Genomic DNA, 23,628 nt, shown 5'->3' with positions numbered 1-23,628 from the left:
TTAACATTATATGCTAGTAATAAATTTGTCTCGATATTTTTATAGATTTAATTAAATTTTTGTATTCTTCTATTTTTTAATTTTTTCATATCTTATGAATATTTCTAACACACATATATAATTAAAAAAATTACATAAAAGAATAATTGAACCTGATATTTCAAATTCACGTCACTTTAAAATAAAATCATTTAACACTCTTTACCTGCATAAATGAAGACAAATTTTCTTTATAATTGTTAATAATGACTAATTAATGGAATAGTTAGTATGTTTCATAATTTGATATACTTAATTTATTAATTTAAGTTTTTGTTGGAAAAAAAATATAATACTATTTTATTTTATATATATATATATATATATATAAAGTTAAGTCTGAACACTGAAGTCACGTCGATCCTTTTCCTTATTGTTTAGGAAAAAAAAATTAGTGAATTCACATTGCAATGAAATAAAAAAAAAGTGGCTGAATGCTTGAAATGACCGTAGAAAAGTCCACACTCCTCAGCCACATCTTTTTTACTTTTTATCTTTATCTCTGATAACACAAGTATGGTTTGAAATGACCATAGAAGGATCCAGAAAAAGAACTGCCATAGTGCCATGAGCCATCGTAGCACAAGCTCTCACGTACAGCAAAAGAAAAAAGTGGAAGGGCAAGCCCCAGATCGAAAAAAAAAAAATAGCGGAGTCGAATGGGTGTTCAATACCCCATTGGTGTTGTGTGTCAGGCGGAGAACGACGAGAGAGATGCAGGGAGAGGCTAGACGCTAGAGACTAGAGCTGGCTGGTGGTCAAGCGGGCGAGTACCGAGAGCAACTTGTAGCTGGGTTCCTGCATCTCCTAGTTTTTGGCTGCTAGAGGAAAATGTCAAAATGCGGTGCTTTATAGGTAGTGATTTTAGTAATTTGTTCATTTTGTTGGAGAGAGGGGATTGTTGTGGATTTGTTATGCATGGTTGTACAATAACTATTTTTCTTTCAAAACAGCGTCTTTCGACTCTTTCCAACAAAGGAAAAAGCTTTTTGCACAGCACCTATGTACAATAATTAAACAACTTTATTTATATGGGTGGTACTTATATGAGTGGAATTTATCACATGGGGCAATGATAGATACACTACAGGTACATTATAAATGTACAACTACAAGGCATATTGGAATAGGACACAATGTGTAGAGCATATTGGGGTGGGCTTTACACATTGGGTCCTATTCTAATGTGCCTTGGAGTTGTGCACTTATAGTGCACTTATTGTAATTTTAGTATTCCCCTTATTACATGGGTCCTATCCCATGTGAGTATAATGGTGTAATTATTGTATATAGTTGTTGCGTAAGAACCACCTCCAGTTTTGTAATAAAGGAGTAATTGGTACACAACAGTTGTGCACTACTCAAGAGATATGGGATGAGTTTCACCACATGAGTCCCACCCAATGTCTTTAAAATTTTGGACAACAGTTGTGAACTGTTGAGTCATTTTCCTTTATAATATGTATATGTATATGTATATTTTTTTAAAAAAAATAAGATTTGTGTTCTTTGCTTAGAGGGTTGATTTTTGTTATGCGGGAGTTATAGAGTCTCCAAATGAAGAGATTATGAATTTTTTTTTTTCTTTTTCTTTCCTAAAATCGTTAGTGTTTTTTTGGGCTCACATTTAATTTTTCCTTAAGATCTAGAGTCCAAAGAAAGAGGAAACTTTTTGACAATGGTATGGAAAGTCCAAAGAAAGAAGTTTTTGTAGAAACTTCTGTCAATGTAATAGGCTTATTTTTGACAATGGTATGGAAAGTGAAGACTAGGGCTACTAGGCCCAGCAGATGACACTACGGAAACACAGTTTCAGGCCCAAAGAGGTTACAGCATACCTCCATTAAACGACGCCGCTTAATAAGCAATAAACCGCCGCTCCTTCGAGTTGCCTAGGGTTTTAAAACCCTGATTCATGTAAACCCCTATTTAAATGCCTGTATCCTGTCTATCTCTCATCCCTCGCCGTCTCTTCCCAATATCCTGTTCAGCGTTCAGAACCCTAGTTTATGTAAACCCTAAGTTTCCTTACCCCAATCAGCATCTATTCGGCCTCTATAAACCTCGAATAGAAAAATAATCCGTTGTTTCTTCGGTATCTGTAACTTTTTCGTCGAATCGAGATTGTAATTCGAGTCTGAAAACTTTAGTTATTTGTATAAATGTAGTGCATCTGTTTTACCCTCTCCTTGTGTAGATTTGAGTGCTCGAGGAGATATAACTGATGCAGAGAGATAATAGGAGGTTTACCAGCCCATTGCAGACTCTCAAGTGTTGTTGCCTTGGTGTCAAATAGACCTTCCGAAACTACCATATCTTATTTCTATTCCTTAAATTTGCTTATTTTGCTGTATAATTTTTATGATCTTTGAGCCGAATCATATATTGGAAATGGCAGATGAGGAGTTTGTTTAAACCGCTTATTGATATACTGATAATTGGTGCTGACAATAACTCATGTTCTGATGCCATTTTCCATTTCGTATGTGTATTCTTATGCTTATTAAATTGTTTAAAATTTACGGAATATTTTATTTAGCGTTTTCAAAGTTTTATTGTTAATGGTCGATTTTATTGGCTAGAATCCATTGGAGGGCAAATGATGAATAAAATTCTTATCCTACACACTGAACTAAATGTAGACTACAACTCCGCTTATTATCTGATGCCTTCATTGTCTTGATCAGCGTTATGTTCTTTTCTTTTTCTTTACTTTTAACGTTGTCATTTAGCTGTTATATTTTTTTTTTTGTTACTTTTGCATGACTAGCTTGTAATTTTTTATTTGTTGTTGTTGGTGAGACGGTTTGCTGTGGTTTAGACTACTTGGTATGTACTAATGATGAGAAAAAGCGGACGGGCGGTCTGAATCTGATGCCGTGTTGATTGTCTGCAACTTTCCACTTTTGTGGAATATTATCTGAGGTTCTCGTTAATAAATTTTTTAGTTTTTGTGATTTTTTTGTTTTCATTTTATTTTGAACTTGAATTATGGTTGTTGGTTGGTTGTATAACCATATTTTGACTGCTATGATGAAGTCGCATAAATATGTCTGGACATATGAAACTTTTCTGTGATTATCTGCATCTTCTGAGCAGAATTTCGCATACTTGATTATCTTTTTTGCGTATGAGTAATTAAGTTTAGGACATTGGGGCTGTAGTTGATTAATTAGAAAGCAGTGAAAAGCTAATACTCTTAACTTTGGGTTGATCTTTGTAGTTAAGATTGATTTTTGACTCTCTTTTTTGTTAGCTTGGTATAGTTGATTAATTAGAAGGGTAACTTAATTGTTGTAGGGAATTTGAAGATATTGCTGGGTGTTAGATTTTTTACTAACTAGACATATTAACAATTTTGGGAAACTTCATTTACCACCTTACCATCCTTTATGCAATTTTCTCCCAAATGATTAAATTTTTGCAATGCCCCCCTTTTCACCCTATTACACTGTATTTGTGCATATGATGTGTACTTGGATTCATGGGTTGGTGGTTTTATGGGTTCTGGCCTCTGGGCCATGGTAATACTGTCTGACAGCTTGTTCGATTTATGGGTTGATGTGGCTACACTGCAGTCGCCGAATACCTTTCTGGGCTTTGTTTGGCTTATCCAATTCTCCAAGATATATTATACATGTAGTATCTCTTACTTGAGGAGAGCAAGACATTGTAGTCTGTTGTATTCTGTCCGTGTTTTGCCTCTCCTTTCGGCTGCAAGGTATGAGATCTTAGGATCTATTTCTTGTTGGCTTTGTTCTTGAGGCATAGATTGAATTTTGTCGAAGTCTTGGGGTTAATTTTTGTCCGGTTATCATTGTAATTGCATATCTGGATCCCCCTTTTTTGATACATTCCATCATTTTTTTTGTAAACACACCATTTTTGTTTTTTAGGCTCTACTTTTGGTTTTCGTTTGGTTCATTAAAATGGAGGGACAGGGAAACACGTTGTCAGTCGGTGTTTTTGAATTATTCTATAATTTGTTGTCTATAAGTCAAGTTCTGTTCGTTTGAATCCTTAGATGTTGGGATGATTTTGTTGAAGGCTCTATTTTTATTCCCTACACTTTGCCAGTCGGTGTTTCTGAATTATTCTATACCTTGTTCTCTATAAGTCAAGTTCTATCGTCAATTTTGTAGGCTCACATCCATTGGAAGGCAAATGATGAAAAAATTCTTATTCTACACACTGAACTAAATGTAGACTACAACTCCGCTTATTATCTGATGCCTTCCTTGTCTTGATCTGGGTTCCTTTCTATTCTTTTTCTGTACTTTTAATGTTTTCATTTCGTAATCCTACTCTTTTTGTTGGTGGTGTTATTGTTTGTGGCCCCTTTGTAATTTTTAAATGTGATAGTTATCTCTTTTTTTTCCTTTTTTTTTTGGGTCCACGTGCTGTTATTTTAAAATTAACAACCACCCTATTCTGGCTGCTATGATGAAGTTGCTGTTGTTTAAAATTCAACACTATGGTTGTTTTTTGGTTTATTCGAAACTTCACATTATAGTTTCAATTGGTTTTGGTTATAGTCATTTCTTTGAAATTATTGGCCGACTCGGATTCTGCCTTTAGTACTAATGTTTGTTTTTTGGTGCGTTCACTGGTCATGTTTGTATATCCTTTTCTTTGGCTTTTAGGCGATGAGCTTGGAATGAACCAGTGTTGCTGCAGTACCGATCGCCTTCTCCTTAGCTTTCCATTACTTAATGCTTAGTTTGATGTGTGGATTGCTTACGATTGTGCTTTAATATTTGGATTGGGAGATCCCCTCGGTAAGTTGAGGGAAGTCATCGTGGGATTAGGGCATGTTCTTGACAGATGGCATTTTTTGAAAAATTGCCTCTTGATTGAATAATCCATTAAGGAATTGTATTTTTAAGAAGTGGTTATTTATAGCAATAATTTCTTTTAGCATATTGTGTTTTTGTTTTCCATATCTGGTTTGCAACTAAATTGATAAAATGTATCAAAATTTAATGGTGATCCTTTTCAAATTTAATATGATTTGAAGAGTTAACATTAATTTAGGAGAATAAAATTATGATCCCTAACATTACTAATGCATAAATTCTATGCAAATACAATTGAGATATTCTTTCTCGGTGCAACTAATATGATTTTAAAGTTAAAGTCTCAAGTTTTAATTTTTAACAATTTAACAAGTTGATTCGGCTTCCACTTTTACCGTTCTTACTTAAAATTATCTTGTTGGACTAAACACCCGTTACTTATCTCTAACTTATTTCTCAAATCGTTCAATTTTATTCAAGACGATCAACTAGCGTAAAGGAAAAAGGAAAAATGTAAGTGAGGAAAGTAGTTGTAATTAAGGGCATATAAATGAATAAAAATACGTTGGTACGATTTTTACTTTCCTAAATATATATTGAAAAATGCGTACTTTAATGTGCAAAGTCCCTTTCAACTTCCAATTGACACATGGTAGCATTTGTGGGTCTTCACGAGACTCTCCAACAGCTATCGTGGGGTTTTGTTTTTCTTATTTACTATGTTATTCTTTCCTACTCATTGTCCTGCTTGTCGCGTTAAGCTTGCTGCATTGCTATAATGTAAGAAGGAAGATGACCCAGCAAGCAACTAATTGCGTAAGCAGAATAGAGTAGCTTGTTGAATTCTCAAAAACAACAAGACTATCAATCTTTGAAATTACTTCAATCGCAACTCTTGAAGACATCTTGGTATTTGTCTGTTTGAGAATTTTTATTATTACGGTTTTTTTTTATTCTTTTTTTTTTTTTTGGTATATTTGTTGGACAAAAGGTAGTTTTGAGGGACATTCCTTCAATTGAAAGTTTGGGAGATATTGCAAATTGTGTGGTTAGTTTGAAGAGTATGTATATTAAAAAAAGAAAAAAAAGAATTGATAATATTTTATAATTTTAACCTAATATTGCAGCATATGATTTATTATAGTGGATACTAATCCCTCCCATTTTAAATGTTACTTATCCTATTTTATAAAGCACAATTGATAAAAATTAATAAATATTCATGCTATGTATATTTTAAGAAAATAACTTAAAAATTTGACGAAATCTATGTTGGAAAGATTTTTCTTCTAAAATTGCAATATATTCTTTGAAAATGTGAGAAGCACATTCTTTTTTTCAAATGACACATGCCAAATTTAAAAATTGGGTTGGAAAAAGTTATTCCAACTCAATAAAAGAAAACTTTATTTATCTATGTTAAGGCTATTTTTCTTTTAAATGGGTTAAATAATTTTTTTTCAATTCAACCTATTAAATTGATGTGTTCAAAATATATGTAATTTTTACATATATATTTTTAATAGAGCACATAATTTTGAACGGCATTTTAAAAATTACATACATTTGTGTTCTAATAAAAATAAGAACTATACTTTAGAATCACATACATTTTAAAACTGAATTGCAATACGGCAATACCCACAGATCTCAGTCGACAGGCATGTATGTCAAAAGACACCGGGCTACGCGGTCAGGCCCGGTCAGAGTCACGGTCGTATAATCCTGCGTCCAGTTGGATGCCTGGCCCCACCAAGTCGGTAGTTTGACAAGCCTCAATTTCCTCTGTCATTAGTGTCTTTGACAAGCGACCTACCACTCCATCAGACATCAGTCCCATGTCGGACCCAACCGACCTAAATAATTCCCTCTCTCTCTCTCTTGTGAGCCAGTACTGCAGTTTCGCTTCAGTCGTCATTAACTCCAAAACGCGATGAGACTGAACGACGACGTTCCACCGACAGCAACACCAGCTCTTTCCTCAGCAAAAACGGTGAAGAAAGATAACTCAGAGGCTGGCCTTTTCGGCCGTAGCCGCTCGTACAAGTTCTGGGCCCTGGTCGCAATTATTCTCCTCGCCGTCTGGTCCATGTTCACCGGCTCCGTCACTCTCAAATGGTCCGCCGGTAACCTCACGCGCTTCTCCGACACCGCCGACTCTCTGATCCTCGACGATCTTGATATTCTGGTGCCTAATACCTTCGTTTCTCTCTTCTTAGCAAAAAAAACCTTCGTTTTGTTTTCAGTTGCTGAAAGATAAAGGTAATGAATTTTGTTTTGTTGATTTACTCTTTTTTGGTGGGGATAGGAAGTGGAGGAGAGACAGAAGGTGGTGAGGCACATGTGGGGCGTGTACACGCAGAGCAAGAGTATGAGATTGCCTAAGTTTTGGCAGGAGGCTTTCGAAGCTGCTTACGAGCATTTGACTAGTGATGTTCTGGGCGTCCGAGACGCTGCCGTTTCGGAAATCGCAAAGATGTCCATGCGCTCCATCAGTCTCGACCCACTTCCTAGTCATTCACAGGTTGGCTCTTCTTCTTCACACTTGTCTTGTTGCTTGTATATATATATATATATATATTTTCACTTACTGTCGCAATTGGGCTTTGCTTCTGGCCGTGTTTTTCACCTTTCGGGGAGAGAGACCGAGCAAAATTTAATGTCTGGTGATCGAATTTTCCCAAAAGTCACTAATTTAGATATATTGTAAATCATGCACCATAATTGTGATTCCAATTAACCAAAAATAAAATTATACAACTTTTTTCTTGTAATTAATTTCTCAGTATTTGACATTTTCATCTCCGTGTTCGGTTAATGTCATTTATTTGATGGCTGTTTAAGAGCTCCAAAATTTGTAGGGAAAACGGAAAAGGGCATATTGAAGAGTCTCAGAGTGGAAATGGGATCACCCATGTGATTGTGGATATAATTTGACTTGTCCTCTTGAGTTGTATTTTTGTTTGTTATGGGTTAGTGGAAAGGTTAATCAAAAGCATAATGCTTATTATCCGGTTATATGGCTGGATTCCATTTGCTTCTAAAAGTCAAACTCTAATATCATGTACTCTTGTCATATTTTTTACAGTATAAATCCACTAAATTGAATACTTATTTTAGAATGACAGTTGGCATTTAACTACAAACAAAGTCATTTTTCATTGTAGCTTTTTCAACGGTCCAGATTCAATTTCACTATCTCCCTCATTCTCATTAAAAAAATTGGTATTAAATCTAGACCGTTTGAAAAAATTACAGCACGTGTGCTAGAGTTTTTTACAGCACCTAAGCCAAATCCCAATTTAGTTAAGTTGTTCCATATGCGATATTTGTTTTTCTTTACTATTGCTCTCTGTTCTCTTTGTTAGGGACGGTTTGGTAGAGTGTAGTAAAGTCTTTCTTTTGATTACATTTGCTTCTTCTTTTTCTCCCTTTTTCTTTTCATTTCTGCTCATTTTCTTCACTGTTTTAAATGGGATTTTCTTTGCAAATGGTAAATTTGCAACCGCTTATTGTTGTTGATTGGTTCTTCTGGAATGCAAGTCTTTTATTATAAATGTATGAAGGAACAAATTTGATGAGTTTTTAGTTTTTAGTAGTTGTCTGGAAAGGGAAGTAGATTTTGAAATTCCTGGACCACCAATTATGTTTGAGAGAGAATGCGATCCACATTCCTAGACAACTTTAAAATAGAATCCCTTTAGTAAAATTAGTTGGGGGCTTGAAATTCAGCATCACCCCCCCCCCCCCCCCCCTACTGGTGATTAGAAGCCTGCAGGTCCACATGGATGCTTCCTAGTTTAATATTTTTCCGATGGATGAACTGCTGTATTCTCATCCCATATTTTGAATTCATGGCTCAAACCAGAAGAGGTAAGTAACATGATGTAGACTTAGAGCTTGTTTAGGATTGTGTTAAGGAGCTTAAAAAGAGTTTTTAACTTTTAAGTACTTAAAAAGCTCTTTCAAGGAAAAAATTGTTGGTTTGGTAAAAAACTTTAAAATCACTTTGTTGCTCTAAAAATAGCCAAAAACTGCGTTGTGGGGGTAGCTTGAAAATGAGGTTTTTTTTTTAAAAAATGCTCTTTGAGGCTTTTTCTATAGATAAAAGTTATATTTCTCAACGCAATCCCAAACAAGCTCTTAACGAGGAGTTCTTCTAACTATTGTGAAAAATGGGCTGCTCTCTTGACTCTCGTAGAGGATAGGGTAAATTATGGATTTAGATTTCTAATGTCATTTCAACTTAGTGATATATATTAACAACCCCTATTTTTGTTATTTAAATAGTAAGATCATCTTGGATGTGTTCATTATGAGAGTTTGCTCATAGGCGAACTCTAAAGATCGATGGTAGATCTTAGTCATCTCTCACAGCTTTCAAAGCAGTTAGACTGTTTAGTATTAGAGAATTGAATCCTAGAAAGGTAGTATTATTTCTTTCTTTCTTTTCTGAGCTGAGAAAAAGGTCTTTAGGCCATAATGTCATTGTGTTAATGTGTTGTTATGCTGTCCAGAGTTCTAGAGGATCAAGGAAGAGCCTCAAACAAGCAGAAAAAGGAAAGAAGGTAACTGAAGCTGGGAGTAGCTGATAACTGGAGTGCTTCCTTCTATTTGTTTATGCACGTTGGGATATCCCATTTCCTGCTTAAAGTCAGCAGAAGATGGTGATGAGCTGGAGTAATACACAATCTGTTATATTAGAACAAACAAATCAGTTGCATACTTGCTTTAGCTAAAGGACCTTGCAAAAGTCAAAACTGTTTGTATAGGTTGCCTTTCCAAATAAGCCCATGAAATCGAGGGTTTTTAACTTTTTTTGTTTATTGTTTAAGGATTTTAGATGACTTTCTATGATGGTTTGTAATATCGCATGAATAAATAAGCATAAGATAAAGAGAGATTAGAGATGGTTATAAAAAGTTCTGACTGCTCGTAGTTATGCCACTTGTTACCTTTTCCTTTTTGGTTATCTGATTGAAAATTGAATCACGGACTTCTCCTTTCTCATAACTGAAAGAATGAGAGGAATGTGTCTTGGCGGTTTGACAAGAAGATGCTTGGCTTGAAGTGGATAAGACTGGTGTGGGTGGTGTTTTTCAATAGTGTTTTAGGAAGCGTGAAATTCGGGCAGCAGCTTTGAGAGGGGTTGCAAGGGCCACATGCTTCAGGCAGCTTAGGGTGTGCAGTTTATCTGTTCGGGAAAAAGGGGCCCCGCAGCTCCTGATCTTAGGCTTCCTAAATTTCATTGAAATTTGGACCGTCTAATTTCAGGGGATATTACCGAATTTCAGGAGATTTTCATTCGTGTTTAAGAATGATTTGGACACGTCTTTTTTTTTTTCTTTTTTTTTTTTTTTTAAAAAAAAAAACCAATATTATTGGACATGTTTGATGAAAATCTTAGGGAGTGATTTGCTTTAAAAAAAAAAAAAAGAAAAAAAAGAAAAAAAAAAAAAAAAGAAAAAAAGAAAAAAAAAAAAAGAAGTGAAAAAAAAAGAATGAATGGAGCTTTTTTTCCAAAAGAATTTTTATGGCCAACTGGAAAACCTTAAATGTATCAAAACCCTTGGGCAAAAAGTAAGATAAATACACAATAGTTGTGTTGGGATTTTTTAGCATTTGAATTTAATTAAAACTAGACTCTGGCACACGTGCACAAGTAAGTGCATCGCCAATTCTTTGAAAGAGAGGAGATAGACGAGGGGAGCAAAAAAAAAAAAATTGGAGAATTAGACATTAGAAAAGATAGCGTGAAAAGTGGAGGAAAAAGAAAGATGGTTCGAACCTTGCAGACTGATTGTGCAGCTGGGCGATTACTTGGGAAAGCAGCAACGTCTTTCCTTCGTTTGTTCCCTTCCCTATTTCAGTTAAAAATAAAATAGCTGATAGGTTATTAGAAGTAACCTAGACCTCCTTGGACTCCTAACACTGTTTAACAACACGATAAGACTCCTATATTTTGGTCATTGAGGCATGCGTGTCTGTAACTCTTCCTCCATGGTGGTAAGATAGATCAAGGGATAACCTATCATATGTGCAAGCAAAAAATCCTTAAAGACGTTAATTTAGAAGAGGTGATTTTGTTAAACAATGTTGAAAATTAAGGGTGTTTTTGAAGCTTAGAGAAAAATGAATTGGTAGTTCAAAAGTAACATGATTCATTCTTCATTAATAGTAGAGACAAGACGTGTCCAGCAAGAAGAACAACGGGTAAACTTAAGAAAGAAAAGCAAATGAATTAAAGGTTACTTTAATTTTAAAATTATACCTCGCTAAGGTTGTGACCAAAATAACAAGAACCCTACTGCAGACGAGACAAAACCGCTTGAGCAGATTAAAATAGTACTGCTGCTGTCGCTCTATGAAGGGAAACAAAAATCCTAAAGTGAGAAGCATTTACAAACAGTTAATAAGCCAAAATGTATTTACAATTGGCTCCAGACCCTCTCCTAATCTTCGACACTCTGGATCTCACCCATCATGATCCGGTTACTGACGACATTAAAACCGAGAACTGAGGGGCTAACCTTCTTCCCTTTCTTCCCCTTCTTCTTTCCTCCCCCTTTTGAGGAACCATCGGGATCATTATCAGCGTCCCCAACACCTGCATTGCCAGAATTCCCACCTCCAGTACTGAATCCAGTGACCTTCAAATCATTCCGGCTTTGAAAGGCGATTTCAAGGACATCCGCTGGTAACAACTCCTTGTAGTTGAGGAATTTGTCAATGAACTGGTGATCAGGATCAAATGATCCAAGGTTCTCTATCAGAAGCATTTCAGCCTCGGATCTGGACTGCTTCGAGCAGAATTCAAGGAAACTCGTATCTAGCAAAGATGAAAACAGAATAGCATTACATTAGGTAAAATAGCTTGAATGCTAGCAAATCTTAAGATTACTGGACCAGCCTTTCAGGACCATAGAGACATGGCAAGGAACAAGACTAGGCTAATCATGTTTCCAGCAATAAGTAGGGCATTGGACCAATTGGTCTGACAAGCCATGGCCTCTATCTTTTCTTCTTAAAAAATTTGTTTTACTTTCTTGGCTAAACAAAAAATGCAAAGCATAATTTACAACGTAACATTGTTTTTCTGTAGCCAATACCTAAATTTCATGTATTTGAAATATCTAGAAATAAAATTTCTGCCAAATGTGAGTGAAATCAAACTCACCTTTTGTACCAACAAGCCTGAGACACTCACTCTGGCACCAATCTCTAAAATCCGTGGCCTCTGCAAGGTGAGAAAAGACATGAGAAAAGAAAGGTCAATTGACAATATATGTGATGAAAGGATCAAAAGTCCAGCATGCCTTACCAGAATGATTGTTCATAGCATCTCTTTTTCCTTTCAGAGAAGCCTGAGCAGAGGCAGGCGAGGATGAAAGAGATCGCTCAGCAGGTTTGCCAACAACTGATTTTTGTCGGCTTAATGATCCAGTTGAAGTTCCTTTGACAGGAGTGCTTTTGATCACCCTACTGCCCTGGCTTGCAAGATGAGGGAAATCCGCCCTGCTTAAGAAAACAACAATTTTCACTTTTCAACAATGACAAATACATCTCATCATACTCGTATATTGATAATGTGAAAGAGAAATGAGTACGGTATTTTATCAATTTGATAAATGGAAATAATGGTAACAGTTATGACACAAGCAAACTGAAGTCAAAATGCAAAACATACATGCATTAAATTAAGACGGATGATCTTCACATGCTGCACAGATTAATAATTCTAACAAAAGTACCACTAATCTCTCTCTCTCTCTCTCTCTCTCACCCCCCCCCCCCCCCCCCCAAAAAAAAAAAAAGAAAGAAATATATTGATAATGATGGCTGCACACATTATCTGCAAATAAACACAATAATTACAGAAATTGACCATTCCACCTATTAAACAGAAAACTACAACACTTTCCAGAACATATATGTGTACATACCCAGAATCACAAAAACAGTGTTTTAAATTCACTGACTTATTGTTTGAGTCGGGGTGTTCCGAGGGGGAAAAAACTGACTAAAATGTAAAAGAATCAGAGAGGACGGCAAGTTCCATTCATTTCCCAAAAAGAACATTGACATTAATTTAGAGTATCCATGCAACGAGCTCAGACATATACATGTTGATGCATCAAGATCACTTAATTACATGTTGATTTACACAACTGATCACAAGCCGGAGGGAGGGAGGGAATGTCAGGTAACTGTCAGCCAATTCAAATTCCAAAGCATGATCCTTATAAACATGAGTCCGTTAAAAAAATGGAATATAAAACAAATGTATGGCCCCAAAGTGCAATGGCAAGAGTTCCAACGTGTCAAATGGTTCAGAAAAAGACTGCTAATTTGACAAACTTTAATCCTTTATTGACCCTAGGGAATACCATCACAACTCCACAACTTACCCAGCAAAAGTTTCTATACTGTTTTAATTCACTACCAAACTTCGTCACATGGAGCATCTTTCACATTACAAATAAGTCAGATTATCTAAAATATTACAAACAAGATAGTAACAAATAAAAACAACATTACTGAAATAACCAAAATCAGATACAATACCAAACTCACCCAGCAAAAGTTTATATACTGTTTTAATCACGCAGCATCTTTCACATTAAAAATAAGTTAAAAAATTATCTAAAATATTACAAACAAGATAGTAACAAATAAAAACATTACTGAAATAACCAAAATCAGATACAATAACACCATTTTTTTGGTGTCAAAATGAGCATATCTATAAATGTATAAAGCATAACTGTTACATAAATGCTACAACTCATAATGAACTTACAACATATTGTCAGAATGCAAAAGAAAAGTTACGGATGAAATACCAGCATATCACATGGTGCAACCACCCCATTATAGATAAGAAAATGGCAAATTTTCAACAGACAGCAGCATGCAATAGACAGTACAAAAAACTAAATAAAACAATATAGAGAGAGAGAGAGAGAGAGAGAGAGAGAGAGAGAGAGAGAGAGACAAAAACCATACTGCTTAGTTTCTTGCTTTGATTGATCAATTGGGCCCCAGAATAGGTCATCATCTCCTTTAAATTTTGACTGAGAAGCAGCATGGGAATTATTCAGGATTGGAGACGCGCTCTTAGCAGGAGAAGATGCAGAAAGCGACCATAAAGGACCACTGGTGCGGGTGACCTGAGTTGGCTGGGATTTCTGAGGAGTTGGAATCTGGGTTGGATTGTGGGCAGAAGAGACCCTTTTCTCCTGCTCCTTTTGGATGTCCCTTAAAGATGTAGGTTTAGATAGCTTCCCAGAGTCAGTAGACCATGCCGGAGAAGGGGAAGAGTTAGCTGACTCTCCCTTCCAAAGAACAAAGTCTCCTAGAGAAGGCCCTGATGGGATTGCCGGCAATACTTCCTTCTCCTGCAGTATAGGACGAGAGCTTTTCCCTTTCTCAATGGGACTCGAACCAATAGAAACATCAGAAGCAAGGGATACAGAGACCTTAGCTCCTGCTCCCTTAGCCTTTGCTGACTTTTTGCGACTCTTCTTAGTATCTTTAGCCTCAATAAAGTTATCATCATCTACGGATTCTGAATGGGTGGTCATAACTTGTGGAGTAGCCAGAGTAGATATACTGTCAGGAACTTCGACATCTCTTTCACTAGACTTTGCCAAAACTTCTTCTGCCAATAGGTCATGCAAATGGCTCTTCTTGATCTTAGAATTCACAGAACCTTCAGGTTTCCCTAGACTTAACTCAGAATTCCCTGCATCTCTGCGAGTTTCCCTAGATACTTTTGCGTCTGGATTAGCTAAAACGCCCGCCCAAGGAGTTGACAAACTCATGGAGTTGACGGAAGTGGTGATCTCAGATACTACTGTTTCTATCTGTGCTTTCCTCTGTTCTTCCTGTTGAATTTCCAATAATGACTTAGGCTTGATACCAGAAGCAGGTTTCCAAGCTCGGTGTCCAGTATGTGTTTGGGTATCCTGCACTGAGGTAGAACCAAGTACTCCTGAGTTGCTCTTGATATCAACACCTCCAATGTCATCTGCCGAAACTCTAGCAGGTACAATGCTTTGAGCTTGTTGGGAAGCCACATTTTCCACAGTAGTGATCCCAGATTTACTGCCTCTGTTATCTCTTGCCTTTTGCGGAGATGTTCCATATAGTGCATCTCCAGCACCAATTTCTGTCTCAATTCTCTGCTTTTGAATTTCAGATTGCCTTGATTGCAGCGAAGATGAAGTCTTGAGCACTTCTTTTACCTGGTCAGAAGACTGTAACTTCGAAGATTTTTGCTTCTTAGGCTTCTTCTCAGAACCTTTTCTTTGCTCACGCACTTCAACACTCTTAACTTCTGTCACCATAGAGGGCTCCATAGTGCACCTTTCCCTTTCAGCTTCCAGTTCTTCATGTAAAACACCAGGTTGAACCTTTAAATCACTTTGCTCAGGCACAGGCATTTCACCCTTACAAGTTCCTGCTGATGACACAGAAACAGGTACTGATTCCACAGTAACTTCAGAGGTCTCAACCATGACAGTTTCATTGGTCCTCAAAGTGTTGTCTGATGACTGCTCCAGAGTTCTGGTATCATGGAATTCAGAATCAGGAACAGATGTCTTCACAAGCTGAGGCCCCTCGACAGATCTGTTCATCATCTCAAACAAACGGGAGCTTTCAACAAAAGATGATGTCGGTAACGATTCTTTTTTAAGGGTATCAACAATTTCTTCTGGAACAGTAGCATCCCACGCTTTTTGACGGGTGATATTCCCAAATAATTGATGAGGTAGAAGCAAAGAAGACGCTTCAGAACTTACGCTATAATTAACATCATGATTAACTTGTACAGGCAATTTCACAAAGTTAGAGTTATGTTGATCTTGAATAATGGGAATTGCCGTCTGGGAACCAATCTGAAACATCTCTTGTGGTGGCTGAAGCCGAGGAGGATCTACAGATGCATTCGCCGATGGTATTGCAGCTGCCTGTAACTGTCCAAAAGATGGGTCACCATATAACTGGTGAGGTTGATGCTCTGACAGAACCTGAGAAAGTAACTGTTGTTGTCGTAATAACTGTTGCTGCTCCTCCTGCTGCTTCTGTTGCTGCTTAAGCAACAGAAGTTTATCTAACAATGACATCTGCTGTGTTTGAACTGGTGCCTGCGAATGTAACTGCAACAAGTACTGCTGTTGCAGCATATTTAACAATTGTGGATCTAGTACTAAGCCAGATGAAAGCAACTTTTCTGGTGTAAAAATACCAGATGGATTATCTATAGCTTGAGCAACTGGATTGGCTAAAGACGGTTGGTTTTGTGATTGCAGCCTCTGTTGTTGGATCCCAAATGGGGCCTGAGGAGGGAAACTCTGATCATGATGGAAGTCAATCTTATTTGGAAGTGGATCTATTCCACCTTGGGCATGAAAATTCGACCAACCAGCAAGACCATTGTTTACACCAGTGGATGACCGGTCAGATGAGCCTTGGAGAAGGGACAACAAGTCAGCATTATTTGAAGGAAGAGGCTGACGAGGATTGTCATTCATAGAAGATAGAATCTTTGACTGTGGTGTCGGGGAGTCTGGGATAACATCAGACTTCGAAACCAGGGATGCGGCGTCTCTTCCAGGCCAATATGGATAAGAATTGGGCACGGACCTCAGCCGTTCAAGAGCCATTCTCTTTGCTAACAGGTAAAGGTTGTTTCCGCTATCTACTCCAGATGGCGGCATACTACTTGAATTATTTCCAATATATCCTTGCATACCTACAAATTAATCGTAATCATCCAAGTGAAATTAGGCCGCTGTCTGGTAATAATCAATACAATAAAAGGAAGAGAACAGGGCCTGGCTAAAGCACAATATGTGCTCACAATATATAATCAAAATATATTTAAAAAGAGAAATCTTTAACAAAATTAACCTTCAGAAGCAAACTTCTCCAGTGATGAACTGCTCACATTACCAGACATCAGTGACTCCAAAAATCTATTCTCAGCTTCTGTCATGGAACCATGTCTATGCCTGGGTTCGTCCCTCAAAACATCAATCTCGTTTACTGTAGCATGAAGATTCCCCAAGCTGCCGATGTTTGGCCTGCTAGATGCATCTGCATATTCATTTTGTTTTGGCATAGTAAATCCAGGTGGTGGCCCGGCTTTAGCTCGTAAATGGGGCATAACATCACCGAGTGGTGACCAAGGCAAGTCATTTGGACTTAGGCAGACTAGCAAATCTAAGCCAAAATATCCATTCTCAAACCATGAAATAATATCAAACCCATTGAAAGGGCCTTGAATTCTCCCTTGGGGATCTTTATAATAAAGCATTAACTCCTCTGGAGAAGGCTGCAGAGCTTTCCTAGCTTCCTGTTCCCTGTCCATAATTCCAGATGGCTGCCTCTTAAGAATGGGATCCTCACTGGTTCGCCACTTGGATCCATCTTTGGTTTCTGATAGGTTACCCAATTTACTTTCCCATTCACTATGTAGTTCCTTGGGTGGTTCTGACCAGCCCATAGCGGAGGACCTGGACCTGCCATCACTTGTATTCTCTCTCCAATCATGCAAGGCATTATGTGAACGTTCTCCCAGTGAAGGGGTTCGCCATGTAGTGGCAGGAACAGAAGTATTTCCTGGGAGACTTGATTCCTTATTAATGGGCACCTCCTCAGCCTTGCTATAAGGATCACCATCTTCTCTGAAAGCTGCAGATAGAAAGTACAAAGAAACACCTTCACAATAAATGGCAAAATTGATTCATGCTTATGAGATACAAAAATTGGGTGTATCATCGACAGATAGGAAAACAAGGATCTCAACTCCAACCCCCAGTCACACGTAAAAGTTGAAACAAAGTTTCAAGATGCATTTGGTAGCTAATAAGATAATCCGATTACATAAAATTTTTGTCAAGCGAATCACTTTTTACACTCATCAAATAGCATACAAGACTCACTTATAAAATCAGACCAAATGGGAAAGTAGTTATTCTTTTTCTTTTATTTTGCATAATCACTGAGAACAACTTTCTAAATACATACCTTCGGCTTTAAACTTGTTATCAGAGCATGACTTATGATCTCGCGGAAATTCCATTTTCATGTTGGACCCATGATAGGGTGTCTGCCTTTCATAGGAATAACCTTCTGAAATATTTGCAGAACTACCTCTTGAATTTTCAGCACTTTCATCTTTATAATCATCCAAAGCATGCGGTAAATCTTCCTTAGAGCCTGCGCAGATAATACAATTCCCATAGATGTTAATTCTTACCCAAGAGTATGTGTAAGTGAATATTTGAAGACATTTGGTAATAAGTACTACCAAGCTTGGCTCGTCTTGCTTGTGTAAAATCTGTTGAGGTCCTTCCATCTTTAGCTATCTGTGGTGCACCACTACTTACAACATCGCCTTTGTCAATTCCCTTCATAACAGCCTACTCAAGCAGATATAAATCAAATCAACTGCTGAGGTATCAATAACATTCTCAATATCAATTCATAAATAAATTTACCATTTCCTCAGAATTCGGTGCACATAGTGCCAAGGGCTCTAATGATTCATCCTGTGTCAGATACGGCACTTTTACAAACCCATCCAATCTTCTATATGAACTCATATCGGTCGTTCTGTATACATCAAGCAACTTCGTTCTACTATATCTTAAACGGTAAGGCTCCCCTTGGCCAGACTCAACTTTGTCTACGACTGTTCCAAGAGAATGTGTGTTAGTAGAGCTGCCACCATAACTTCCCCGTCCACGTCCTAGAGAAAAGGTTGGAGGTGTATTTTCCCCACGTCCACGGCCATAAGAAAATGTAGAAACTTGTTTGTTTGGTGTTAAGCTTTGCTGGTGAGGAGGCTCTCCCCGTCCTCGGTTTTGTAAGGAACTAGATCTCCATGGCCGATAATGATCCCCCTCCCTCTCATCCTTTCCATGATTGGCAACATGAGACATCCCCTTATCAAGATGCACATCACCATCTCTGCCAGAATCGATCCACTTCTCACGCAAACCTTCAGTCTCCTTATCATCAGGCCCCCAACGTGTGTTCCACTTGCTCTCACGCCGTTGTTCATAGTTACTATCCCGGTTACTTGAGTCAGACCACCTCTCAGGTGGAGCACGACGCACTTCTCCAGGTTGTCTAACGGATGAATTTTCCATCCTACGATCCGTCCTACGAATGTCACCAAGGTCTTTGTCTCCATCCCTCCAACGATCTTTGCGCACAGAGGAATTAGTGTCCCTTTCTTCATCACGCCAGCGGTCACGGCGACCAGTTTCCATATCAACCAAGGATGGCCTGAAGACATCCTTTTTCTTATGGCTTTCGTGCATCTCCTCACCATTTCCCGGTGACTTCGAGATATCCGAGCGATTGCCATAAGCTGGATGCAGGCTGAAATGGTTTTCCTGAACAAAAAACAAAAAAAAAAAATCTGAAGCAATAATAAATTACCAAATAAAAAAGAAGACAGGACACATGCTGCTAACAAAAAATCCCAGTAACTATATAACACATTCACTTTTTCTTAGAAAATATGCATGCTCAGGTAGACTACATAAATATTCGATCAAAATGTAACGAAAACATACCACAGCTGCTATTCCAGGCTTACTCTCCCCTGGCTTTGGCAGAAGCCACTGTGGTGAGAGTGGAATGGTATTGTCAGACCCTTGAATATCTGGATAAATCAAAGAGAATGAACAATAATTATATTAAATTTAAAAAATGAAAAGAAAAATCAAATATTAACCAAAGCAGGATTTTGAATCATTAGGCTTATCTCATAAACGATGTTTAAGTGACTGACACCACAAGTACATATCAAATTGTCCATGCAATCCACCAACTTCATTTGGTTAAACAGAAAAGTTTTTGAGAGATGGGAAACCTTACTCAACATCTCATACTTTGAGCAGAACAAGTAATAGTGTTGCTCACATTTTCATATAAAACAACATTAAGTGTTGCTTTTTCTTTTTTCCTTTGTGTTTGAACCCTTGTAAAGTATGAATTAGACAACATGAGATAAAGCACCACAAAAGACTTAACTGCAAGGAATTTTTCTTTTAACGGAGGAGGTAAGCGTTTCCTCTTCTTTTTCTTTTTTTTTTGGCGGGTTTTTTTTTTTTTTTTTTTGGGGGGGGGGGGGGGGGGGGGATTATGAAGATATATATATACATGAAAGAAAAATGATATCTGTTTATCCTCAAAAGCTATGTGGCCTAGTATAAAGTCTGGCCATATCATTCCATCATTCAGCCTCAACTACAACTGTAAACACCGCAATTCCGTAAGGCTGTAGAATATACTCTGGACATTCTTGTGGATCCACATAGACCATAGCAAAATGAACTAAATATAATTAATAACAAAAGACTTCAGGGATGATTATAGCAAAAATACAGCGACGTATTTCATTTTTTGTTCAGCAGCTTACTCTTACTATTTGCTACATTACACACTTCATTGACTGTGAACTAATTAAAATGAACAATTCTGCACCACTAATATAGAAGGGAAGCCTTGTTCCAATCAAATTACACATATCATTCTTAGTGCCTTCAAAATCTTTGCGCCAAATAAGTCCATTTGTAGCAGCTAGTAAGCAAGTTACTTTACAATCACAGCATACAAAAGAGACTGGAACCAAATTACAAATATTCTCACAGAAACACCAAATAAAAAATTAGCCAATTCATTAAGTCTGCGATTTAGGTAAAAAATTAGCCAATTCACTTCCACCAGGAATTAAGAAAACTATACTTTCACTTTTGATTCAACACAATATTCTTGCACAAATTGGATGAAAATTATGCTTCCTACACCCAATCTACACCCAAAAAAAAAAGGTAAACAGAAAAGCCCTCATTATCTGAATTATAATCTTTATAACAAGTTAACACAACAGTCCAAGTCACTAAGACATCCACTCGTGACATTTTTCTTAATGTAGGAAAGCTTGCAAAAAACTAGGTTGAAGACAAGAAAATTGTAGGTGTACAAGTAAAATTATACCATAATAATTGGCATTTCATAATTCATACCCATGTCCTTCACATGTTTTGACACTTGCACCAAAATTTTACTTAATTACTTCAAACTTAAGAGGAATATTATGAATCTTATCACCTTAAGAGATGGAGATTTTAATTCATAGCCTCAATGGATTTCAAATGCGTGAAACTGTAGAAAACTTTTTTTTTTATAAGTATGGGACTGTACAAAACTTTGTGGATAAAAGATAAACTATTTTCTTATTGAGAAACTACAACCACCCAACTTCTAATGTAAAAAGTATAAGCTTTAACAGTAAGGCCTCCATTTTGATAGTTGTAATAATATCAGCCACAACCCACACGTATAGGTAGCAAGGATTTTTTTTTTGTAAGTTGGTAGCAAGGAATTGATCCTCCAACTTCTAGCTCCCAAGTCCCAGGCAAGTTGTTGCATTACCAATTCTCCTACCCCTCACAATTTTCTTCCTCTTTCTTCAAACTTGTTTCTTATACTAATCCAACTTCACTATAACTACCATTTCCAATATACAAGAGGGCAAAAAAATAGGGGGGGCAACTGGTGAGAGCAAATTCGACAAAATTTGACTGAAACAAATAATAAATAGGGAAGGCAAAAACTAGAAGACCATGAACCAAAAACTCATTCACGTGACAGTCTACTTATATGGCAACCACCAAAATCCAACTTAAAGACAAGTGACTTATGTTGACCTAGACCAGGGTATCTCTTTAATATCTCGCTGCACCAAGTCCACAAGCAACAAAAAATCTCATCATATACACTGGACCAAATTTGGAGAAAATTTGAGTCACAAAGCCCATGCCGTAAGACATTTTAGTCCACAGACCAGCTTAAAACCAATCATTTAAAGTCCGTGAAGTCCGTGAATCAAGCATACTTTTCTCTAGTAAGAACTTCGTCAGCAGCATACTGCACCCAAAGTTATCGCGGTAATGATGATGTGACTTCTGATAATCAACCAACCAAGACGATTAGCTAAGAAAAACCCTAACGACAAAAAAAAAATGCCAATAAAAATCTGATCTTTACCATGTAAATTCTGGGTCACTAATATCCCGCAACTTACAGGAGGAAATGGAGCGTGCAGCGAGTGAGTATAAATAACCAAACGTGCAAGATCAGTTACAAGAAAAGTAGCAAAAAATTTCAAACACAAAATGTGAAATAAACAAACAACCTTTTTGACCTTTTAAAAACTAACTGAAAACGGGAAAAAGAAAAAAAAAAAAAAAAAATCCTAGAGTGTTTAAACTAATGCATGTATCAGTAACCATTTCAAAGCATGAGCATTTCCTTCCTTGTTCCGGGAACCAAACTAAGAGTTACGCAAATGCCAAAAAGGGAACAAAGAAATGCATTACCTAATATAAACCAAAACCCTAGGTACAAAAATACACAAAACCTAAACTCCGTGCACGAAATTTTTTATATCAACAACGGTGCGATAAATTAACACAAAGAGCTCGAATCCCCTAGATAAGCTAGGGTTTCAATCGAAGAAGAAAATGGAGCTTCGGAAATTGGGAGACCAAATACCTTTGGAGATCTGCTGAGTGGGAGGCGTGACAGAGAGGTGGTGGCTAGAATCGGAGTCGGTGCGGTCGGCCATGGATGATCGACGAGAGTTGAGAGTGAGAGAGATAAGAGAGAGTGAGAGCCAAAGAAACCCTTTCTTGCTTTTGATTGCGCCTTAAAGAGAACAAAAGCTGAAGAGAGGGGGAGAATATAGGTTAAGCGCGATGGAAGATAAATGAGGTTTGTGGTGTAGGTTAAGAGGGTGTCCCTTAGCGGTGCACGTTAGCGAGATGAGACGTTTTGATGTCTGACCCGAGTTACTCTTCGACGTGTTCTTCCCATTCTCAGGAAGTGTCATATCCACACGCGCAGTGCTGAGGAGTGCACGGGACGCCTCCGTGTGAAATCTACAAGTTTAGGTTAACGTCATTTGAAGATTGCTGTCGTGTTTTATACGCGACTTGGTGGTGGAAAGAATTTTGAGATTCAAGTGGATTTTTTCGTATTTTGGGTTTTATGAGCCGTGGTGCGCACTGCGCCACAAACCCGCCGAATTAGGATGTCGAAACGACATCATAGCATGGTGTGATTATAGGTGCCCTTGCTCTCTTACTTTATTGCCGTTGTCCTAGTCGACTTTGGTTTGTACTTAAATGATAATTACCTAAAAATGAGTACGTGAGAAATATAAATTATTTTAATAGTATTTATTTTTTATATGGTTTTTTAATAGTAATAATAAAAAATATGTATTTTTCACATGTTTAAATGACATATATCATTTTTATATGTAAATTGTAAATATTTTCTATAAATTAATTTGTAAGAATTTTTTGTCCATATAATAAATTGAAAATAAATGAATAATTATATTAATCTGCCTGGTGACAAGTTGACAACACAGGAATGACAAGATTTTCTACCTGAAATTTAATCATGTTTTAACCAAATTTCTTAAAATATCTTAAAAATAACTATTCTTCATTTTTCCCAAAAAAAAAATTGTTTATAAATTTTGTTTGTTTTCTATTGCAATAAGATATCTTAACTTATCTGGATTACAAAAATCTCTTCTTTTGTTATTTTTTATTAAGTAATGGACAACACAATGAGAACCCTTACCCATGAACCTCCCCCAATTGCCCAACCTAGTTAATCTGACTCATCGTAAATGTGTGGAGTGTTCTATTGTTATGTGTGATATTATCACTCATTTGAAGTATTAATAGGGAAA

The 23,628-nt window shown here is 37.0% G+C and overlaps 2 protein-coding genes, 1 long non-coding RNA gene and 2 other non-coding genes across 6 annotated transcripts; 4 read left to right on the top strand and 1 right to left on the bottom strand.

The window, feature by feature from the left end:
• The first annotated feature begins 1,951 nt into the window (after window positions 1-1,951).
• LOC133865267 (uncharacterized) lies at window positions 1,952-5,026 on the top strand. The gene is made up of 2 exons (XR_009899679.1): window positions 1,952-2,964; window positions 4,683-5,026. It is a non-coding gene; the product is annotated as an uncharacterized LOC133865267 (long non-coding RNA).
• Window positions 2,631-2,712, top strand: LOC133867534 (small nucleolar RNA R16). The gene has a single exon (XR_009900091.1). It is a non-coding gene; the product is annotated as a small nucleolar RNA R16 (small nucleolar RNA).
• On the top strand, window positions 4,196-4,276 carry LOC133867533 (small nucleolar RNA R16). The gene has a single exon (XR_009900090.1). It is a non-coding gene; the product is annotated as a small nucleolar RNA R16 (small nucleolar RNA).
• A 1,621-nt stretch (window positions 5,027-6,647) lies between the features above and the next one.
• LOC133865816 (uncharacterized) lies at window positions 6,648-9,777 on the top strand. Its single transcript, XM_062302301.1, has 3 exons — window positions 6,648-7,023; window positions 7,144-7,359; window positions 9,353-9,777. The coding sequence occupies exons 1-3, from the start codon at window positions 6,769-6,771 to the stop codon at window positions 9,425-9,427; spliced, it is 546 nt and encodes a 181-aa protein (XP_062158285.1). The 5' UTR covers window positions 6,648-6,768; the 3' UTR covers window positions 9,428-9,777.
• A 1,277-nt stretch (window positions 9,778-11,054) lies between these two features.
• Window positions 11,055-22,635, bottom strand: LOC133865815 (protein ESSENTIAL FOR POTEXVIRUS ACCUMULATION 1). 2 transcript variants are annotated; one of them, XM_062302299.1, is made up of 10 exons: window positions 22,416-22,635; window positions 19,430-19,518; window positions 18,344-19,246; window positions 18,154-18,265; window positions 17,871-18,062; window positions 16,752-17,534; window positions 13,842-16,593; window positions 12,157-12,353; window positions 12,013-12,072; window positions 11,055-11,664 (listed from the first exon to the last, which is right to left on the bottom strand). In XM_062302299.1, exons 1-10 carry the CDS (start codon window positions 22,486-22,488, stop codon window positions 11,288-11,290), a joined length of 5,538 nt encoding a protein of 1,845 aa, XP_062158283.1. In that variant the 5' UTR covers window positions 22,489-22,635; the 3' UTR covers window positions 11,055-11,287. The 2 variants fall into 2 exon arrangements, with proteins under 2 accessions (XP_062158283.1, XP_062158284.1); XM_062302300.1 differs by having other exon boundaries at window positions 12,157-12,350; window positions 22,416-22,634.
• Between the last annotated feature and the right edge of the window lie 993 nt (window positions 22,636-23,628).

Source organism: Alnus glutinosa, chromosome 4 (assembly GCF_958979055.1).
Source record: "Alnus glutinosa chromosome 4, dhAlnGlut1.1, whole genome shotgun sequence".
In the NCBI taxonomy this organism is placed as follows: Eukaryota; Viridiplantae; Streptophyta; class Magnoliopsida; order Fagales; family Betulaceae; genus Alnus; species Alnus glutinosa.
The sequence above is the reverse complement of the archived record's forward strand: the minus strand, read 5'-3'. Positions and strand labels throughout refer to the sequence as shown.

Excerpts from the sequence above, each read along its gene's own strand:
- LOC133865815 (XM_062302299.1), bottom strand. The coding sequence starts at position 22,488 with ATGGCCGACCGCACCGACTCCGATTCTAGCCACCACCTCTCTGTCACG. Across the intron at positions 18,063-18,153 it reads AGCAAGACGAGCCAAGCTTG|GCTCTAAGGAAGATTTACCG; the intron begins GTAGTACTTATT and ends TTATCTGCGCAG. Across the intron at positions 16,594-16,751 it reads GGAGAAGTTTGCTTCTGAAG|GTATGCAAGGATATATTGGA; the intron begins GTTAATTTTGTT and ends ATTAATTTGTAG.
- LOC133865816 (XM_062302301.1), top strand. The coding sequence starts at position 6,769 with ATGAGACTGAACGACGACGTTCCACCGACAGCAACACCAGCTCTTTCC. Across the intron at positions 7,024-7,143 it reads TCGACGATCTTGATATTCTG|GAAGTGGAGGAGAGACAGAA; the intron begins GTGCCTAATACC and ends TGGTGGGGATAG. Across the intron at positions 7,360-9,352 it reads CACTTCCTAGTCATTCACAG|AGTTCTAGAGGATCAAGGAA; the intron begins GTTGGCTCTTCT and ends TATGCTGTCCAG.